Source organism: Aspergillus multicolor (genome assembly GCF_047715735.1).
Source record: "Aspergillus multicolor strain CBS 133.54 unplaced genomic scaffold BDW74scaffold_24, whole genome shotgun sequence".
Lineage (NCBI taxonomy): Eukaryota > Fungi > Ascomycota > Eurotiomycetes > Eurotiales > Aspergillaceae > Aspergillus > Aspergillus multicolor.
Window position 1 is genome coordinate 127,810 of NW_027395975.1, and position 16,672 is coordinate 144,481.

At 53.3% G+C, this 16,672-nt stretch overlaps 7 protein-coding genes across 7 annotated transcripts; 2 read left to right on the forward strand and 5 right to left on the reverse strand.

The window, feature by feature from the left end:
- Positions 1 to 1,781: 1,781 nt before the first annotated feature.
- On the reverse strand, positions 1,782 to 4,109 carry BDW74DRAFT_158353 (type I HSP40 co-chaperone YDJ1). The gene is made up of 4 exons (XM_073725302.1): positions 3,568 to 4,109; positions 3,432 to 3,501; positions 2,549 to 3,370; positions 1,782 to 2,494 (listed from the first exon to the last, which is right to left on the reverse strand). The coding sequence occupies exons 1-4, from the start codon at positions 3,601 to 3,603 to the stop codon at positions 2,181 to 2,183; spliced, it is 1,242 nt and encodes a 413-aa protein (XP_073581044.1). The 5' UTR covers positions 3,604 to 4,109; the 3' UTR covers positions 1,782 to 2,180.
- Positions 4,110 to 4,824: 715 nt separating this feature from the next.
- On the forward strand, positions 4,825 to 5,395 carry BDW74DRAFT_180819 (cytosine deaminase; the record flags this gene model as incomplete). The annotated part of the gene is made up of 3 exons (XM_073729832.1): positions 4,825 to 4,983; positions 5,038 to 5,303; positions 5,374 to 5,395. 3 exons carry the CDS (start codon positions 4,825 to 4,827, stop codon positions 5,393 to 5,395), a joined length of 447 nt encoding a protein of 148 aa, XP_073581045.1.
- Positions 5,374 to 6,736, reverse strand: BDW74DRAFT_62864 (uroporphyrinogen decarboxylase HEM12). The gene is made up of 4 exons (XM_073733326.1): positions 6,681 to 6,736; positions 6,586 to 6,627; positions 5,560 to 6,483; positions 5,374 to 5,514 (listed from the first exon to the last, which is right to left on the reverse strand). Exons 1-4 carry the CDS (start codon positions 6,730 to 6,732, stop codon positions 5,441 to 5,443), a joined length of 1,092 nt encoding a protein of 363 aa, XP_073581046.1. The 5' UTR covers positions 6,733 to 6,736; the 3' UTR covers positions 5,374 to 5,440.
- A 168-nt stretch (positions 6,737 to 6,904) lies between these two features.
- On the reverse strand, positions 6,905 to 8,597 carry BDW74DRAFT_158360 (60S ribosomal protein uL10). Its single transcript, XM_073725303.1, has 3 exons — positions 8,331 to 8,597; positions 8,202 to 8,271; positions 6,905 to 8,150 (listed from the first exon to the last, which is right to left on the reverse strand). Exons 1-3 carry the CDS (start codon positions 8,502 to 8,504, stop codon positions 7,456 to 7,458), a joined length of 939 nt encoding a protein of 312 aa, XP_073581047.1. The 5' UTR covers positions 8,505 to 8,597; the 3' UTR covers positions 6,905 to 7,455.
- Positions 8,598 to 8,732: 135 nt separating this feature from the next.
- Positions 8,733 to 10,681, forward strand: trm82 (putative tRNA methyltransferase). The gene is made up of 3 exons (XM_073725304.1): positions 8,733 to 9,264; positions 9,320 to 10,018; positions 10,072 to 10,681. The coding sequence occupies exons 1-3, from the start codon at positions 8,846 to 8,848 to the stop codon at positions 10,460 to 10,462; spliced, it is 1,509 nt and encodes a 502-aa protein (XP_073581048.1). The 5' UTR covers positions 8,733 to 8,845; the 3' UTR covers positions 10,463 to 10,681.
- Positions 10,682 to 10,767: 86 nt separating this feature from the next.
- On the reverse strand, positions 10,768 to 13,472 carry BDW74DRAFT_180823 (putative GARP complex subunit Vps53; the record flags this gene model as incomplete). Its single annotated transcript, XM_073729833.1, has 3 exons — positions 10,768 to 11,484; positions 11,532 to 13,327; positions 13,394 to 13,472. 3 exons carry the CDS (start codon positions 13,470 to 13,472, stop codon positions 10,768 to 10,770), a joined length of 2,592 nt encoding a protein of 863 aa, XP_073581049.1.
- Positions 13,473 to 13,943: 471 nt separating this feature from the next.
- BDW74DRAFT_180824 (mRNA export factor mexA) lies at positions 13,944 to 16,202 on the reverse strand (the record flags this gene model as incomplete). The annotated part of the gene is made up of 3 exons (XM_073729834.1): positions 13,944 to 13,994; positions 14,046 to 15,560; positions 15,762 to 16,202. 3 exons carry the CDS (start codon positions 16,200 to 16,202, stop codon positions 13,944 to 13,946), a joined length of 2,007 nt encoding a protein of 668 aa, XP_073581050.1.
- Positions 16,203 to 16,672: the final 470 nt, after the last annotated feature.

A 16,672-nucleotide genomic window follows, 5' to 3' on the forward strand; every position in this document is an offset into this window, starting at 1 on the left:
GCCCTAATATCTTATCACGAAACCATCCTCGAGAAGTATAAGATGCCCAGTCTCTCGTTGTGCCTAGAACGGACGCCATTTCAACGCACCCTTCCCGTGTGTATCATCGAGCTAGCACCTCTCAAAGGGAGGGCAAATACCTAAGTACATGACAAGGCCTGAGTTTGGTCCCCGCTCGGAGCAATGTAGCCTTCACTCCCTCTGGGTATATAAATGTAGGGCCTTTCGGCATAACGCTTTGCTGGAAACGATGTACCCCTTCCTATCTAGTTGTGTTGCTCCCAGGTCCATATCGTTCTAGCGATGACTGGTCCTAACAGTGACGAGTTGGTGCTTCCCGTAAGTCCCGTTAAAGAGATTCATCAAATCCCCTAGAGTCTTCCAGGACATACAACCAGAGATTCGGTAGCCTGGAACAGAAGCTGAAGCTCTCGGAGCGTGATGAGTTCCATCCTCGCCTTCCGAAAATGCCTTGGTATTTCACGCTTGCATTGCAGCCAATCGATTCAGTATCCCGGTTGCAGAGTCCTTCGAAGCAAAACTTTAGTGTAAGGTGCATGAAAGGCACCGGTATCCGATGCTCGCTGTCATACGTTCTCGACCGCTTTGCTCCGTGCGTGCCTCACGGTAACAGATGTCAAACGTTGCATAGGAGAATGTGTCCTCAGTACTTAGACAGTTGACACGCACTGGCCTCGCTCGGTCCTCTTCCTCCTTCCAGGTTCATCAGCCGGGATAGCCCTATCTCTTCATCAGCTCAGCACGAGGAAAATGCATCGCGCATCACCAACGCCCATGTCATCAGCTCATTACGCAGCGACGTTACTACCCACTTAGTCGCCAGCATAGATCTCCCTATGTTCTCCAGAACCGAACTGACCTGCTTCTCATCCCAACCGCACTTACCACCGCAGTCCATGTTCCAAGCCCAGCACAACGGAAAAACCAATCCTAACCGTCCCCACGCGCGTGCAACTCACCATCTCGCGCGTCCTCAACGTGCCAATCGGGGAGGTACGCATGTCTCTAGGGATCGCATCCATTCTACGTCCCACGTCCTGCCCAGCTAATTCGGACTTGACAGGTCCGAGACAACGCCTAGCTACTGGAGAATCTAGGCGCGCGCTCGCTGGACATGGTTGAGTTAGATATGGCGCTAGATGAGGTGAGTCGATATAATAGTGCTATGGTTCCAGTAGCCAGTGCAATGTCAATGCAGATGCTGATGCTGATGAAACGAGGTAGGAATTCGACATTGATATCTCGCCTTGTACGCATTTCAGATTAGGTACGTACTACGTACCCCAAGCGAGCGTCTTTCCCAATTGATCCAATACCCAAGATGTTCAAGGACTGATATCAGAACTGGGTTGGCCGGCGGCTCGGGTAGTCCGGGATATAATTGGTTTCGTCAGAGAGGCTGTGAGCGATCGGCCAGTGACTGGACAGTGTAGCTAACTGAGATGATCTTGGGACATGGGAGTTGTTGTGCTTCGAGAGCGAAAAGCAGCAAGTCGGACTGGATACCTTAATGGAGGTTGAGGCTCAACTTCTGTGGGAGACCGAGGGACCTATTGAGCCATTTAGCACTGGCCAGTGCCGGGGTACCTTGATGTATATATAGGCATACCTTGAAGTCTGGAACAAAGGACCATGTTGCCTCCTGGCCGCCAGGGTCCTCATTAGGATAGCCATATATAACTCCGTATCTCCCCGCTACCCCTACACGAAACTCAAGTCGAACGCAAAACTACACATACAGACATGAAGTATCGTGAAGAAATCATAACCAAGTTCATGCGAGTCTATAATGTTGGTACCCACCCCAAGAACAACTACCCTCACCTGCAGCCGCGCAAAGTGCGAGCGCGAATCGCATCCCTTAATCCCACTAACACGAATAGATCCCGCCTAAGAAAAAGGAGAAACGGAAGGAGATTATGTATAGAATCAAATGATGCGGATAGATGGGATGCCGCAGGAAAAGGTGAGGAAAGAAAAAAGAGAAAAAGAATCTTCAGTCATCAATCAGCCGAATCTTCGGTGCAAACGCCATCGCAAAGCAAGTCGTCGAAAATCAAAGCAGAACAGAGCAGTGCCCAGGGCTAATCTTCAACATGGTATCATAAGCGAAGTTCATGAGGCCCTGCCACACCCAATCATAACACCTCCCGCTTAGTTTACTGAGAAGCACACTGCACCCGCTCAGCTCCAGGGGGAACATCATCGTCATCCTCGTCCATACCGGCCGCGCCGTGAGCACGCGCTTGCGAGCGCTCGTTGCTGTCGACCTCCTCCAGCTCGAAATCTTCCACCATGGCATCAGCAGGAGCCTTGTTCGTCTCCGCTCGGGGAGGCAGGACCTGCTCCAAGAGCTCGAGGTTTTTGAGCTCGTCCTTCTCGGGGAACTTGACGTCGAACTGGATGTAGAGGTTGCCGTGGTCGTGGTGGCGGAACGAGGGCATACCCTGGCCCTTGATGACCTTGATGACACCTGCGAGCGGGTTAGCTTTCAGTCCACTTTTCTCCGCAGATAACTCAAACATACCGGGAGTAATAACCTCGCCGGGGGCGATCGTCACAGACAACCACCGCTCGTCAAGGTGCTCGATGTTAATGGTACCACCAGCAAGGGCAGTAAGAAGGTCGATCTCGGCGTGGTAGAAGAGGTCGTCGTCCTTGCGCTGGAACCTGGGGTGAGGCTTCTGCTCAATCTCGAAAACGACATCTCCAGGCATGACACCAGGGAGCTGGTCACCCTCGCCGCGGAACTCGATCTTGTGTCCGTTCTTGACGCCACGGTCGACGTGGACGTGAAGGACCTTGCGCTCGACAACAGTCTTCTTACCGTGACAGTTGCGGCAGCGGTCCTTCTCACGGATGTTCTCTCCCTCACCGTTACAGTCAGGGCAGACGGTCTGGAAGCGCTGGATCATGGGGCCCATCTGGCGCATCATGGTCTTCATACCCGAACCGTTACAGCCGGTACACGACTTGACGGCGCCCTCCTTACCACCGCGGCCATCGCAAGTGGAACAGATGACGGACTTCTGGAGAGCGAGCTTGGAGACCTTGCCGCGGTAAATGTCTTCCAGGTTGACCTTGTGGACGTGGTGGATGGTGCGAGCCTTCTTGGGGCCCTGGTCCCGCATGCCACCGCCGAACATGCCGCCGAAGCCGCCGCCGCCGCCGCCGAAGAACTGGGCGAAGAGGTCCTCCGCGCCCATGCCACCGGCACCACCACCGCCCTCGAGACCCTCCTCACCGAGCTGGTCGTAGACGCTGCGCTTCTGTGAATCGGAAAGGACTTCGTAGGCTTTAGACATTTCCTTGAACGTTTCGGCGGCCTCGGGGTTGTTGGGGTTCTTGTCTAGAGAAGTCGGATTAGAACACCGATCGCTTTCTTTCCCTTTCGTCTCATGGTGACTTACCAGGGTGGTACTTGAGGGCACCCTTCTTGTAAGCGCTTCGCAGCTGGGCGTCGGAGGCTGACGGGTCAACCTGGAACAGTCGCCGTTAGTGTCGCTGTCGCTGCTAGCTGGCAGAGAACGCAGCAGAGCTACTTACCCCGAGGATGTCGTAGAACTTCGTATCCTTAACCATTGTGAATGTGGTCTAAATCCAAGGTGACTCGGAAAAAAGGTGTAGGGAGCTCGCGAGGGGTAGGACGAGGTTCCAAATAAACACGAGAACTTTTGAACGGAAAGCAGGCCCGGGAGGATGGGAGTCGAGGAGAAATGTAGTCGCCGGACGCAAGAGGGGAAGGAAGACGTAGGAGAGACGTCGGCGAGAAGCTTGGAATGTGGAGGGGAGATTTGAGAGGCTGAAGGGGAGGGTTTAAAAGGATGAGTGTGGAAGGCGGCCGGGCTTGAAGAATTGGACCGAACGCTGTGAGAGAAAGACGGGGATGGCAAAGGCTGGTAAGATTGCTGCGTAAGCTTCCGTATTTGATACCAGGACCAGGCACCAGCGGACTCTTTTGTCGGTGTATCTTATCAAGAGTGAAGTATCGTGAATACCGGAGATACGACCCAGCAACGGGATTAATCTGGACAGGCGCAGAGGGTATGGATCTCTCGATCAAAGGGTCTTTCTAAGGCAAATTGAAATGAATTTTTAGATCCAGCTTGAACCAGCGTCTTACAGACCACGGTAGGATTTCTATCTTTGTACTGAGGTTCTCGTTGTTTCGACCGCTCAGGCTGCCCACTGAATTTCGTGCCAAGCGGATTCGATGCTCTTCGACGCTCTTCCATCGGCTTCCTGCGCCTTCTTCCATCAGCTTCCGTAATACAAGTACATGATGGGGCTTTGTCCGCTTGATGTCTTGCGTCCAAGAAAGTATTTTTGGTATCTTTGTGTTTCCGTTGTCAGATTCTAAGCAAGAGATTTTTAATCCAACCAGTGGCACTGGCTTTTGCCTCAGCGCTGAGGCGGCGACAATCTTCGGACTTGCAAGGATTCCCAGCCTTATCGATAAGGATAATCGAGGAGGGGTGGCTGATGCCATCGGAATAGCCACAAATCTGTCTGCATCATAAGACACAGGATATTTTACTTTTGACCTGTAACCCACCATAAAGTCATCCCTCAGGTTGTACATCTCGACCGAGAAGCTCCAATGCCTTGGCCTTTCCAATATAGCCTCTATCTGCTCCGTACAATCTCGATATCTCCAACGTGGAGCTCAAAATGCGGGTCAAACTAGAGCCAGAGCGGCAACCAACCACACACGCGCCGCGCTGATATCGATATTTTCTGCAAGACAGAAGCTCTTATCTCTACGCATCTCTACATCTCGCTCGGTCAAACCCCGCACTCACAATGAACACAGACCCCGGATTCATCGCCGCCGTCGAGGAGGCCAAGAAGGGCGCTGCCGAGGGTGGCGTGCCTATTGGTGCGGCCTTGGTAGGCAAGGACGGAACCATTCTCGGACGGGGACATAACATGCGGGTGCAGAACGGCAGTGCAACGCTTCATGTTCGTCTTTCAGATCTCTACCTACCAGATCACAAGGGTGGCTAATGTAAACAGGCTGAGATGTCCGCGCTCGAGAATTCCGGTCGTCTGCCTGCTTCTGCGTACGAGGGTGCTACAATGTACACGACGCTGTCACCTTGCGATATGTGCACTGGCGCGTGCATCCTGTACAAGATCAAGCGGGTTGTTATTGGGGAGAACAAGAACTTCATGGGTGGAGAGGAATATCTGAAGAGCCGCGGAAAGGAGCTGGTCGTTTTGGATGATGAGGAGTGCAAGCAGATGATGGAGAAGTTTATCAAGGAGAAGCCTGAGCTCTGGTAGGTTATTTCTTTCTTGTTCTTATACGGCCCTCGATGTGGCGAACTTTTGCTGACTATGACAACACAGGAACGAGGATATTGGCGAATAGATCAGCTATTCTTAAAGTGAATGCGGTCGATACATCACTGCCCGCTTAGTCGGCTGTCAGACGGTGAATCTCCTCGAAGTAGAACTTGAGATCATCCGGTTTGACAAATGGAGTTACGCCTGAAGAATTAGCATTTGCATAACATGAGGAATGAGAGTACATACCATGACCCAAATTGGCAATCCAGCCTTGTTTGCCCTTCTTAAACCCAGCAACCATGGTCTCGACAGCCTGCGTAATAGCCTCACGGCCTCCATAGAGAACACCAGGGTCCGCATTGCCCTGAATCGTAACCCGCCCGTTGGCGATCTTGAAAGCCTCAGCCGGGTCATGCAACCAGTCCAACCCAACGACATTGTATCCCGACTCGCAGAGATCCTCAAGAGCATACCACGCGCCTTTGGCGAAAACCGTCATCGGCACGGGCTCGAGTCCCATCTCCTTCAGCCTCCGCGGCAGATTCGCCGAGATGTGTCTCAGATACGGCAGCGAGAAGCCCTTGAACGACGCGGGCGACAGCTCCCCAGCCCACGAGTCGAAGACCTGAACAAGCTGGGCGCCGGCAGCAACCTGGAGCGCCAGGTACTCAACACAGATCTCGGCGATCTTCTGCAGCAGCGCCTGCGACTCCCTGGGGTACTTGTAAACCCACGTCTTGCTCTGGATGAACATCTTGCTGCCACCGCCCTCGACCATGTAGCAAAGCAGCGTCCACGGGGCGCCACAGAACCCAATCAGCGGAACGCGTCCGTTCAGCTTTGTTCGCGTGAGCGTGATCGCCTTGTACACGTAGTCCAGCTCGGCCTTGACGTCCACATCACGCGCCATGACCTTCTCATATTGTCCGTCGGTGGGGGAGCGGAGGGGCTGGGGGAAATGGGGTCCCTTCTTGTCGACCATCTCAACGGTCATACCCATCGCTTGTGGGATGACGAGGATATCGGAGAAGATAATTGCGGCATCGATGAGGCCATCGTACCTGTCGACGGGTTGGATGGTGATCTCGGAGGCGATTTCGGGGTTGCGGCAGCATTCGAAAAAGTCGCGGTTGCCCTTGGCTTCATGGTACTCAGGGAGGTAGCGGCCGGCTATTGGAGACGTGACAGTTAGCTCATCGTGCTATATGGAGATTGCCGATTGAGAAAATTAAAGCGACAGCTGGCGGATTGGAAGGTGAAAAGAACCCATACCCTGTCGCATGACCCATATTGGCGGGCGGTGCACCTTCTCGCCTGGACACTGTTAGACTGAGATACGTCGAGAGACGAGGGACCGAGAATATTACCCCTGGCAGCCCTCAGCAGTAAATCATTCTTCAACGGGGCGAATTGGGTCATTTTGGAGGGGTAGAAGTGGTTGTAAGTGGGGGAGGAACTTGGTAGCAGGTCTCCGACGATATTCTTGCTGGGTGCCTCGGGCCGTCTGCCCCGCGATCCGCGCCGCGTCTAATTTCATAGTTCATTTGCATGATTCATCTTACAAGAGAAGGTCTAGAAGAGGGGGAAAGAATAAGAGAATATTCAAAATGATCATTTGATTGGATTTTTATCTTCCGCGGTCCTCAGCGCCGCGTCCGTTCCCGGAACGTCACAGACGATTAGCTCGAAGAAGTCTAAACTAATATAAAGCCAAGCCGAAGCTCTCGACTGTCTACAGGTCGAAACTTTGTCCGAAGCTGATGTTTACAGCGTAAAGAGCCTATGTCAACTGTTAGCAAATGAAGAAACAGGACATGAGTGAGAAGCAAATTTGAGAAGATTGAGGCGTCAGCAAAAAATTAGAGTGTTTGTTGTTGCGTTTTTAATCTTCATGACACCGGATGGTGTTACGAGTTAAAAATGGTATCATCCTCCGCCAGGAACAGGTAGTAAAGAGTGCATAGGGGTAAGGAGAGATGCAACGTACCTGGATGACTCCGTAGGATATGAAACGTGGCTACGTTCATATCTTACTAGGAGTTAATGTGTACCAGTATCATTCTTCATTTACCCAATCTCATGATCGGTCATAAACAGTATCTAATACATGGCAGTCGTATCTCGTGCATAAACGCGAGACGCTTAGTCGAAAAGACCGAAGCCCATGTCCTCGTCAGAAGCCTCCTCCTCCTCTTCAGGAGCAGCCGCAGCAGCAGCAGGGGCGTCAGAGGTAGCAGCGGCAGCGGCGGGAGCAGCGGCGGCGTAAGCATCAGGGTTGGCGATACGGTCCTTGAGCTCCTCAATCTCGGGCCAGCTGTAGTCAGTCTCAACAGCAACAGCCAGAACCTTCTTGTATCCGTTGATGACGGAGTGGATGACGGAAGGAAGGGTGGGGTAGTTGGCAGCGAGAGAGATGGTGGTAATGGTGTTGATGGCGCTGGAGAAGGCCTTCAGGAGCTGCTCCTCGGTGATGTCGAGGACCTCGACGCTGAAGGTCTGGCCGTCCTGGTAGACCTGCTGGATGGTCATACCGTAGGTGAAGGGGGAGATGTTAAGCATGTTGAGCAGGGTGGCCTCGGAAGGACCGACCTTGTTACCCTCCTCAACGAGCTTGAGATCGGTGGTGATTTCAATGGTACCACGAGCAATCTTGGTGGGGACACCGAGAGCCTGGAAGAAAGAGGTCTTACCGGGTTCCATACCGGTGTTACCAGCAGGAATCCAGACATCGGCGGGAGCGACGGCACCAGCACGGGCGGGGGCAGCGACACGGTTGGCAAGGATCTTCTCCTTGGTCTCCTTAAGGTCGCCGTTGGTGAAGATGAAACCAACGTTGCCTGTTTATCATCAGCTATCTCGTCCGCCCACTCGATTGGTCTTGTACGCACCCTTAACGTGAGGAAGCAGACGCTCGTACTCGGGGTTGTCGTTGATGAAACCCTTGAGGGCACGACGAACCTATAGAGAAAATTGGGTCAATTGCTGTCGCAAAGCATCGCAGAGCGCTCCGAGCTTACCATGGTGTTCTTTCCCATCAGAACAACACCCTCGCCACGGAGGGCGATACGGATCTCGTGCATCTGCTGAGAGCTGACATTGTCGACACCGACGATGAACACAGTGCTGTACTCATCGAGCAGGTTCTTCAGCTTCTCGAAGTAAGCGGCCTTGGTAGCTGACTTGCCCCCCATTTCTCCTTATTTCACTGAAGATAGGATGTTTAAGGGCAAGGGAAAATTTGTGGATGTGGTTTGTTGTCGTTCGGGACGATTGGAGCTTAGAAATTTGTGCGTCGCCGATTTTGTTGTGGCTTTCCGCTCGCTAGCCGACTGTCACGTGCGCCCCGCCCAGGCTCCGCCGTAGAACTTGAGCGGATACGCATGGCCATGGAGAGCTGACTGATATCAGCATTTATCGATTGTCGCATCCTGCTTGATTGGATCGGAGGCCATATTCAGTTGCGTTGCTGCCGGGTAGCTGTCTTTGTCAAACGATCCTAGGGCAATATACTGCCCTGCGCCAACTATACACCATGGCGCAAAACTTTCAACACCCATTCCAATGCATACACTTCGTCAAGAAAAAGAACGGCGAAACTAGAAATGTGCTCGTAGCATCCGCCGGCGCAAAGCTCTTCTCGTACGCCGCGGAGTCCGGACAGCGCCTGTCTTCCTGGCCGCAAGACGGTGCGGACATGGCCATTCCCGATGTCAACGGCGCTGGATCTAACCCGGAAACTGAAGGCCCACCGGGGAAGAAGAGGAAGGTTGATCCGGCTGAAGCAAAGAAAGATGGCGATGCGTCTGCAAAGAAGACCCCTGCTTGGACCAGCATCCCCATCTTGACATCTACCCCGGATGGGGAATATCTCCTTGCGCTCACGGGCGAGGACAAATGCATCCGCGTCTTCCAGATTGAAGAGGATGGCTCATTCCATCAACTAAGCGAAAGGTATGTTCAAGTAGACTTGTCCGCGATGCCGATGGCAGCGACTAACAAGCATCAGACCAATGCCCAAGCGGCCCAGCGCCATCACATTCATGGAGAACAACGACATCCTAACAGGCGACAAGTTCGGAGACGTCTACTCCATGCCACTACTCACAAGCACTGAGCCTCGCGCAGCGCCAAAAACACCAGCGCAGCGATCCACAGCAATCGCAGCAACAAATCTCACCGTGCATACCGAGCGAAACCTCAAATCGCTCGAGATGCAAATCAAAATGAAGAGCAAGCAGCAGGAGCAGAAGAAAGAGTCCGAGAAGCCCGTCTTCGACCACGACCTGCTCCTGGGCCACGTCTCCCTCCTCACAGATGTAGCATTCGCCTCCTTACCGTCCCCAGACCCGTCGTCTACCAAGAGGAGAAACTACATCCTCAGCGCAGATAAAGACGAGCACATCCGTGTCTCGCGCGGCCGTCCCCAGGCACATGTCATCGAGGCCCAATGTTTCGGTCATAAAGCATTTGTCTCGAGACTCTGTGTCCCGGAGTGGGCGCCGGAGCTCCTCATCTCAGGCGGCGGAGACCCGCACCTTTTCGTCTGGAACTGGGCGGCCGGCGAGCTCCTTCATACCGTGGCTCTTGTGCAACAAGAACAAGGATCCGAAGCCGAAGGCAAGCCCAAAGAGATCGCCGTGCGCGGCATCTGGGCGGCAACGCTTGGCGCGGACTCACAGCGTATCATCCTTGTTGCTCTCGAAGGGTAAGCACTCTCCATTCTATACTTAATTCAACACAGCAAGCTCACTAAATCAGCAACCCAACCCTCCTCCCCTTCACACTACACCCCAACGGCTCCATGACGCCCCACACGCCAATCGAGACATCAGGCAACATCCTCGACATCGAAGTCCACGCAAGCACAGTTCTCGTCTCTGTAGACTGCATCCGGACCCCAGGGTCGACGCAAGAATGGCGCTCTGCGACGTCGACAACCCTCCTCGAGACATTCCAGCTGAAGCAGGGCACGACCGAGTGGGAATCTGTTGCGGATCAGATGATCGGCACGATTAACGCTACGGGGACGGTATCATTAAGCTTGACGGAAGGTGCAGAGGAGAAGGAGAAGGAGGCGCTGAATGGGGTTCTTTATGGGCTTGAGAATCTGAGGAAGCATGGGTGGGCTGGTGAGGCGACTGTGTTTTAGATGGAAAGGGAGTGGAGCGAATTGTTTGAATTTTGTTGGTTGCGTGCTTGTATATATAAAGGTATAGACTTGCTGGGGTGATTCAAAGTACATTATGTATAGAACTAATGTGATGATCGTTATATATATTATGATGTATGTAGTGTCAATATCGATGGCAACAACCTTAGGAATAGTTCTGCCATATAATTCTTGACGAAGAGAAATGCTCAAAATATGTATGCGGCACAATAATCACAACATATATATCCATGACCGCCGTCGCTGAAACGTAGACTATACACGAAAAAGTCGATCTACATCCATCAAGCATCATCGCCACCCCGACCAAACCTACCCCCAAACCCCAAATCCCTGCGAAAGAACTTGCCGAGGTTCTTGAGATTCTCGTTCAAATTGGAACCCATGTCACCGGCCTGCTGATTGGGCGCAGCTGGTCCAGGTGTTACGGGCGTGGTTGAAGCGGACAATGAGCTACCCGCCCCACCGGCATTCGGGTTCACAGGTGTAGATGAACCCATCGGCGTACCCAGCCTGTCAACACCGTCTTTCGCAGCGGAGATAAGTGCGGACCCTAGTAGCGACGCATCGAAGCGGCTAGTCGATGCCGCGGCAGTGGTACCCAGGGTGCCAAGACCGAGGCCTTGGGAGACGGAGGCCGAGGAGGAAGCGGAGGTTGTCTGGAGCGCGGCCAGAACAGGGTTAGTTTCCTGGATGTTTGACGCGTATCGGTCAGAGGTGCGGTGTATCTGGAAGAGTTCGACGAGGTGGTTCTGCTCTTGGCGGCTGCGAATGCCTTTGAGGTCGAGGATTTTGCGGAAGTTGTTGTTGCTTCGGTCCGCGATATGGATTAGGTATGCTTGGACGAGGGCTTCGGGTGGAGAGGGTTGGACTTGGAGGGTCTTGAGCAGGGTTTCGATCTTTGCGAAGCTGTTGTTTACGCGCTTGACGAAGCCGGCCGGGGGAGGGGCGGGTAAGAGTGAGGATAGACCTGTTTTGAGGGTATATGTGTCCAGGAGCATCTGCGGAGTGTTAGAAATGGCTCTCGACGCGACTAAAATGAGCTTACCTGCTCTGCGCCTGTCTCCGAAACAGGCTTGCATTGGAAAATGTTCTGCAGAAAGATATTCGATACAAGTTCCACTATGTGATCCGCGAAGGCCCTAGCGTACTGCTGTTTATGGATCAATTGCAATATTTCTGACGCCTTCGAGTTGGTTTTCGACAAGACCTCTCCGACATAGGAGCTCTGATCGCTTACCCCCTCCAGCCGGTTCCACGGCATGTTGCGCATCTCTCGCCAGCAAGGCTCCAGCTCGGTCTCGACCTTGCGCACAAGACCTCGCACGGCAGCAGACGCTATACCCATAAACGAGTCTGCTTGACTTTGTAGGTCTACACTCTGCTTTAGGTTCTTATCAAGGCGGCCCTTGATTTTCTCTTCCAACTGATTACACGTAGTATAACAGTAATCCGCTGTGTTCAGCACGGCAATATAGTCCTCGGTTGTCGGCGTTCCTAGCGGACTGTGAACGGTAGGCTGGTCGCTGATGTAGTACAGTAATACCTGCTGCGCGTACTGGTCGAGGTATTTCGCAAATACTTTGGACAGGTCCGCGAGACTTCCGCCCGTGGAGAGCTTCGCGCACTGCTGGAGAGCATGCCTGTAGAAGGTAAAGAGTTCCATAGAAGAAGAGATGACTATATTCGAGTCAAAGTCCTCTCCAGGCGGCTTGACGGGCTGCTGGCGATATTTGGGTATTAAGCCGGCTAGCTGCTTGTCCTGGGCATTAACCCATACGCTGAGGTACGGTTCAAACGCCTCGGAAATAGCCTGTCCGAACACTGGTGTTTCCGCCGAAGCAAACGTATCAGTTGATGGCCGAGAATCAAGCGTGAAGCGTCGCTCAAGGGAATGCTCAAAGTCCAGCGTCTCCTGTAGACACGAAAGCAACAGGTTCACATCAATTGTCTGGCCATTGCGTACGGACCGAGACAAAATCCCCTTGAAATCATCTCTTGTCCCTTCGCAGAACGCATTCGCCAGTATCTCATCGACTCTCCACGACGCAGGGAAAATGGGAGCGTACTCCTCATCGTAGATCCGCAGGATTCGGCGAAACCATGAATACCTCCGCGAGATATTATCCAGAGAGCCCGCTTCTTCATTATTCCGGAAGACCTGGCGGTATTCGCGTAGCTGGAAGTTGCAGTACCAATTCATCAGCCTGGACCTCGCATGCTCCCCAAGCGCATCCATGACAGAGCATGCCTCCGCGAGCGCCGTCTTCCTCGCGCCCACCTCGCCCTTGGCAAACGCCAGCTCAAAGTCCTCGCATATTTGCTCCAGCAGATCCCGTTGTATATCCGCCACATTTCGACTCAGGAGAGCGACCTGATCGATCGACCGGTATGATTTGAAGTGCGCGACGAGCTGGATCACGGCCTGGAGTAGCTGCGAGCAGTCGCGGTACTGCCTCGTCCGGCTGAGGACACGTAGTTGGTCGTACGCTGTCGTCAACATCTGAAGCCGTTTGAGTGCTGTCATAGACTGGGTTAGGTTCTTCTTCGCATTATCCAATTGCTTGATATCTGCCGTCATTTCCGTGATGGAGAGCTCCGTCCTGGACGCGCGGTCGCGAACATCGTCGATCTTGTTGAATAGCTCGGACAGATCTGCCTTAGCGGCTTGGATGCGCTCGACGCTTTCCGCATTGGAGATGACCTGGTCTTCTACCAGCGCGCCGATCTCGGTGTCGAGCTCGGTTTCGTAATCACGTAGCCGTTGGGACACATCGGAGACGGAGGAGAGGGTGGAGGGATGGGAGAAGATGTCGTTCAAGTGCTTGACCGGGTCGTAGTCCGCTAGGTAAATTATCGTGTATCAGCAAGATAGCTAGTAATGACCGCAGTCTCACTTCACCGACTTACCTGCGTCTAAGAGATCGAGGGGCGCGGCCCCGTTGGAAGCCATCTGGCCGGTGCTGGGTGAGACAGTCGAAGCGGGCATTCCATTAGCTCTAGGGAATTGATGCAAGGCTCATGCTGCAGACCCGGCCGGAACACATGCGCCGTATTGTCGCGTTTCGTAGAATAGTTGCGCGGGAGAGGGAGCTATGCGGATGGTCTGAACTTCTGGTGCGGAGAGTTGGCGGGAACTCCAGCTTTGGGAAGTGATCTCCCCGCCCGTCGCCAAGTCAGGTTGTACCAACGCTACGGAGTACATAAGGAGGTCTACACTGCAGTCAATGAGCGAAACAATGTGGTCTGTTGATTTTCGCTCTTCTCTATAACGTGTCTTCGTGGTCTTTATAGTACAGTAAATTGGGATATTGCAACGAATATAATCCTTGAGCCATTTCGCCTAAGCCATGCATCCACCGAATAAGATCAAATCGCGAAAAACAGCACCATCCTAGATCGCCTCCTCTCAAATACTGAGCAGATTATAGAAAATGCGTGTTGGTCGTTCGGGACAGAGCTATGCTGTAGCTCCGGGAAGGAAAGCTTCGGGAGGTAGCTGACCTTGAGTCTATCCAGATGGTTAGCATTGTGTGTCGAGAACACGATTGCGGGATCTTACCTTGAGTTCCTCAAAGTTTTTCAGAGCAGCTTCCATATTCCAGCCGTTGCCCGAAAGTGCGAGTTCCGAATATTGTAGCGTCATCATTGTTTTGGCACTCAGCTGCATCACCAACTGCTCTTGTTGCACCTGAGCATCGGGTTTGCCGGGGGCTGGAAGACCGTAGCCTGCAGGCGCGGCTGGATTCGCCGCGGTCGCTGAAGTAGGGACCATTGCTGGCGGAGCGGCAGCAGGTTGGGGTTCGAGTTGCCATGCTTCATTACCGCCATATGCTCGCAGACATAGCACGTCGCTGATAACTCTGATTCCGCCTACGCCATTGCCCGGTCCGAGAATAAATGTGCGGTCAAAACTTCGTGTCTCAACCTTCCCTGAATTGTCCTCCTCAAACTTCCCGTGCACCATAATAAGGAATCCACCCACGCCGCTCGAGCTTTGACCCGTCATATCAGGCAGTCCAGGGATTGGGAAGCATTCAATAAGCCATTCGCCGGGTTGCGCCACAATGTCGGGATGTCTCGTCGGCGGAAGCGTCGTCCATAACTCCCGGATCTTTTCTACGCCTGCATATGTGCGAGACATTCTCGCGGGTAGATGGCTGATTTTGAGAAGGTTCCGACTCTTCTTGAGATATGGGTCCCAAGGAGCGGGCTCAGTTTGTAAAGCCCTCGGTGCGGACGTGTTGACATTGAGTGAGAAAGTGGAGTTTGTGTCGTAGAAGCCGTTAAGGATATCCGCGCGATTGCCGTCGTAGCCGGTAAAAAATGCGCGAATGAAGTTCTCCGCGATTTGCCCTTCGTCGTGAAAATGAGGAGCTCGGACAGGAATGGGCGTTTTCTTTTGCGCAGCGATTTCTTCATCGGTACGAACCTGAGTGTTGTTCAGGACCTTGAGTTCTGGATACCACTTGAGCATAGTATCCTTGAAGGTGGGATCGGAACTGAAAGGGTTGCCCGTGAGATCGAGGAACTGTAGCTTTCGGAATTTCCATCGCCATCCAATGAGCGCCTGAGCGTCGGCGAAGTTGTTGTTCGAGAGATCGAGATTTTTCAGGTCGGGGAAGGTTTGGGAAAGAGTGGTCACGACGGTGATGTTGGCGAGTTGATTGTCAGCGAGACTGACACTTTCGACCGCCTCACGTCGGGCGGTAGTATTATCAAAGTTGAGCTCCCAGACCTTCATGAGCGCAGGGAAGAACTTCGATTCGGTAGAAGTCGTGCCAAATATCCCCATAGCCACCAAGTCTGGATCGGTACCCAGCTTGGACAGATCGAGCAGTTTGGAATCTTGATAGTATCGCTTTCCCAGTATCGCTGTCATCTTCGCTTTTGTGTCTGCGGTGGACGGCGTGGTACCGTTCTGTGTCGGTACGGAGTTCAACAAAGGAGCTGATGCCTGGTCGAATTTCTCGACGGTAAGAGGCGCTCCTGCAAAAGAAAAACCATTAAGCTGAAGCATCCTCTCTAGTGAATCCGGTCGGATGGACACTATCAGAGCGTCGCCCTCAACCCGCGACTAATCAATGTTAGCAAGGCGTAAAGGACCTTGAAAACTGCAGCCATCCAAATAAACATAACGCCCATACTGCCTGAGCATCCGCCGATCGTCGTTCTGGAGGTACCATCCTTGAAAACGAGAACATATCGGAGAGGAGAGGTGGGCGTTGGTGATTTGTGTTCATGTCGGTGGCCGCCAGTTCAGTAGTGTTGCACATACCTTGTTTATTTTTACGCGGGGGCCAGATTTCGAATCGGGTGAGGTGAGTTTCTTCTCGAGAAAGGTGATGAGGCTTTCGACGCCGCCGTCGCGGTTGGATGCGGCCTTGCTCTGCTTCCACCCACGGACAGCGACCTGCTCTGACGGTCCTCCGCGACCGCCTTGTCGGATGTTCGCCTGGGCGCCCGAGGTCGAGAGCGCCTTTTGGATCTGGTTAATGCTCCTGTCAAGAGCATGTGCTCGTCCGGAGGGGGTAGGTCGACCAGGGCCTCCACGAGTTTTCTGTCCGCGAATAGCGCCGGCGCCTGCACCCATCGCCAAATCGCCATCCCGGTCGATCTTTGTTGGAGGGGCAGTACTCCGCTTGCGAATTCCCCCACGATCACTAGTCGAACTGCGGGTGCTCGCGCGGCCGCGAGAACCTCTGCCTCTTTTCATCATATTGTAGGTGTTGGCGAGTTCAGGTATGCGTAGGGAGGGGGGAGGATAGTATCGGAGGATAGAAGGTGGTCGCTCGTCGAGGAGAAGATCGGGCTGCGCAAAGCAAACAAAGCGCCGAGCGCCTTAGTGTTTCGAAGAGTCGTTCGGCATGTGAGGGAGCGAAGTCGATGAAAGAAGGTGATAAATAAAGACTTGCTGACGTTCTATATTTCGACCGAGACAAAGCAACCTCCTGTCTGAGGCGCGAGGAACGACAGCGGAGTCAAAGCAAAAAAGTGACGTCCGCCTGATTCATTTCTGCAGGCAGAAGTACGTCACGTGATGGGGCTCAATGCACGTGATGCAATTCAGGCACGGCGGGGCAGAGTGAAGGTGGGTCTGTGCAAGAGCCAATGGTGAAATGCAGTCTGTCCTCTGGGTATTACCAGTACGCGCCGGGAACTCCAAGCACACAAATAGATTACGCGTTA

Excerpts from the sequence above, each read along its gene's own strand:
- BDW74DRAFT_62864 (XM_073733326.1), bottom strand. The coding sequence starts at position 6,732 with ATGACCCAATTCGCCCCGTTGAAGAATGATTTACTGCTGAGGGCTGCC. Across the intron at positions 6,628-6,680 it reads ACTGCTGAGGGCTGCCAGGG|GCGAGAAGGTGCACCGCCCG; the intron begins GTAATATTCTCG and ends AACAGTGTCCAG. Across the intron at positions 5,515-5,559 it reads GATTGCCAATTTGGGTCATG|GCGTAACTCCATTTGTCAAA; the intron begins GTATGTACTCTC and ends CTAATTCTTCAG.
- BDW74DRAFT_158360 (XM_073725303.1), bottom strand. The coding sequence starts at position 8,504 with ATGGGGGGCAAGTCAGCTACCAAGGCCGCTTACTTCGAGAAGCTGAAG. Across the intron at positions 8,272-8,330 it reads TGATGGGAAAGAACACCATG|GTTCGTCGTGCCCTCAAGGG; the intron begins GTAAGCTCGGAG and ends TTTTCTCTATAG. Across the intron at positions 8,151-8,201 it reads TCTGCTTCCTCACGTTAAGG|GCAACGTTGGTTTCATCTTC; the intron begins GTGCGTACAAGA and ends GATGATAAACAG.
- trm82 (XM_073725304.1), top strand. The coding sequence starts at position 8,846 with ATGGCGCAAAACTTTCAACACCCATTCCAATGCATACACTTCGTCAAG. Across the intron at positions 9,265-9,319 it reads TTCCATCAACTAAGCGAAAG|ACCAATGCCCAAGCGGCCCA; the intron begins GTATGTTCAAGT and ends AACAAGCATCAG. Across the intron at positions 10,019-10,071 it reads ATCCTTGTTGCTCTCGAAGG|CAACCCAACCCTCCTCCCCT; the intron begins GTAAGCACTCTC and ends TCACTAAATCAG.
- BDW74DRAFT_158353 (XM_073725302.1), bottom strand. The coding sequence starts at position 3,603 with ATGGTTAAGGATACGAAGTTCTACGACATCCTCGGG. Across the intron at positions 3,502-3,567 it reads AGTTCTACGACATCCTCGGG|GTTGACCCGTCAGCCTCCGA; the intron begins GTAAGTAGCTCT and ends CGACTGTTCCAG. Across the intron at positions 3,371-3,431 it reads TGCCCTCAAGTACCACCCTG|ACAAGAACCCCAACAACCCC; the intron begins GTAAGTCACCAT and ends CGACTTCTCTAG.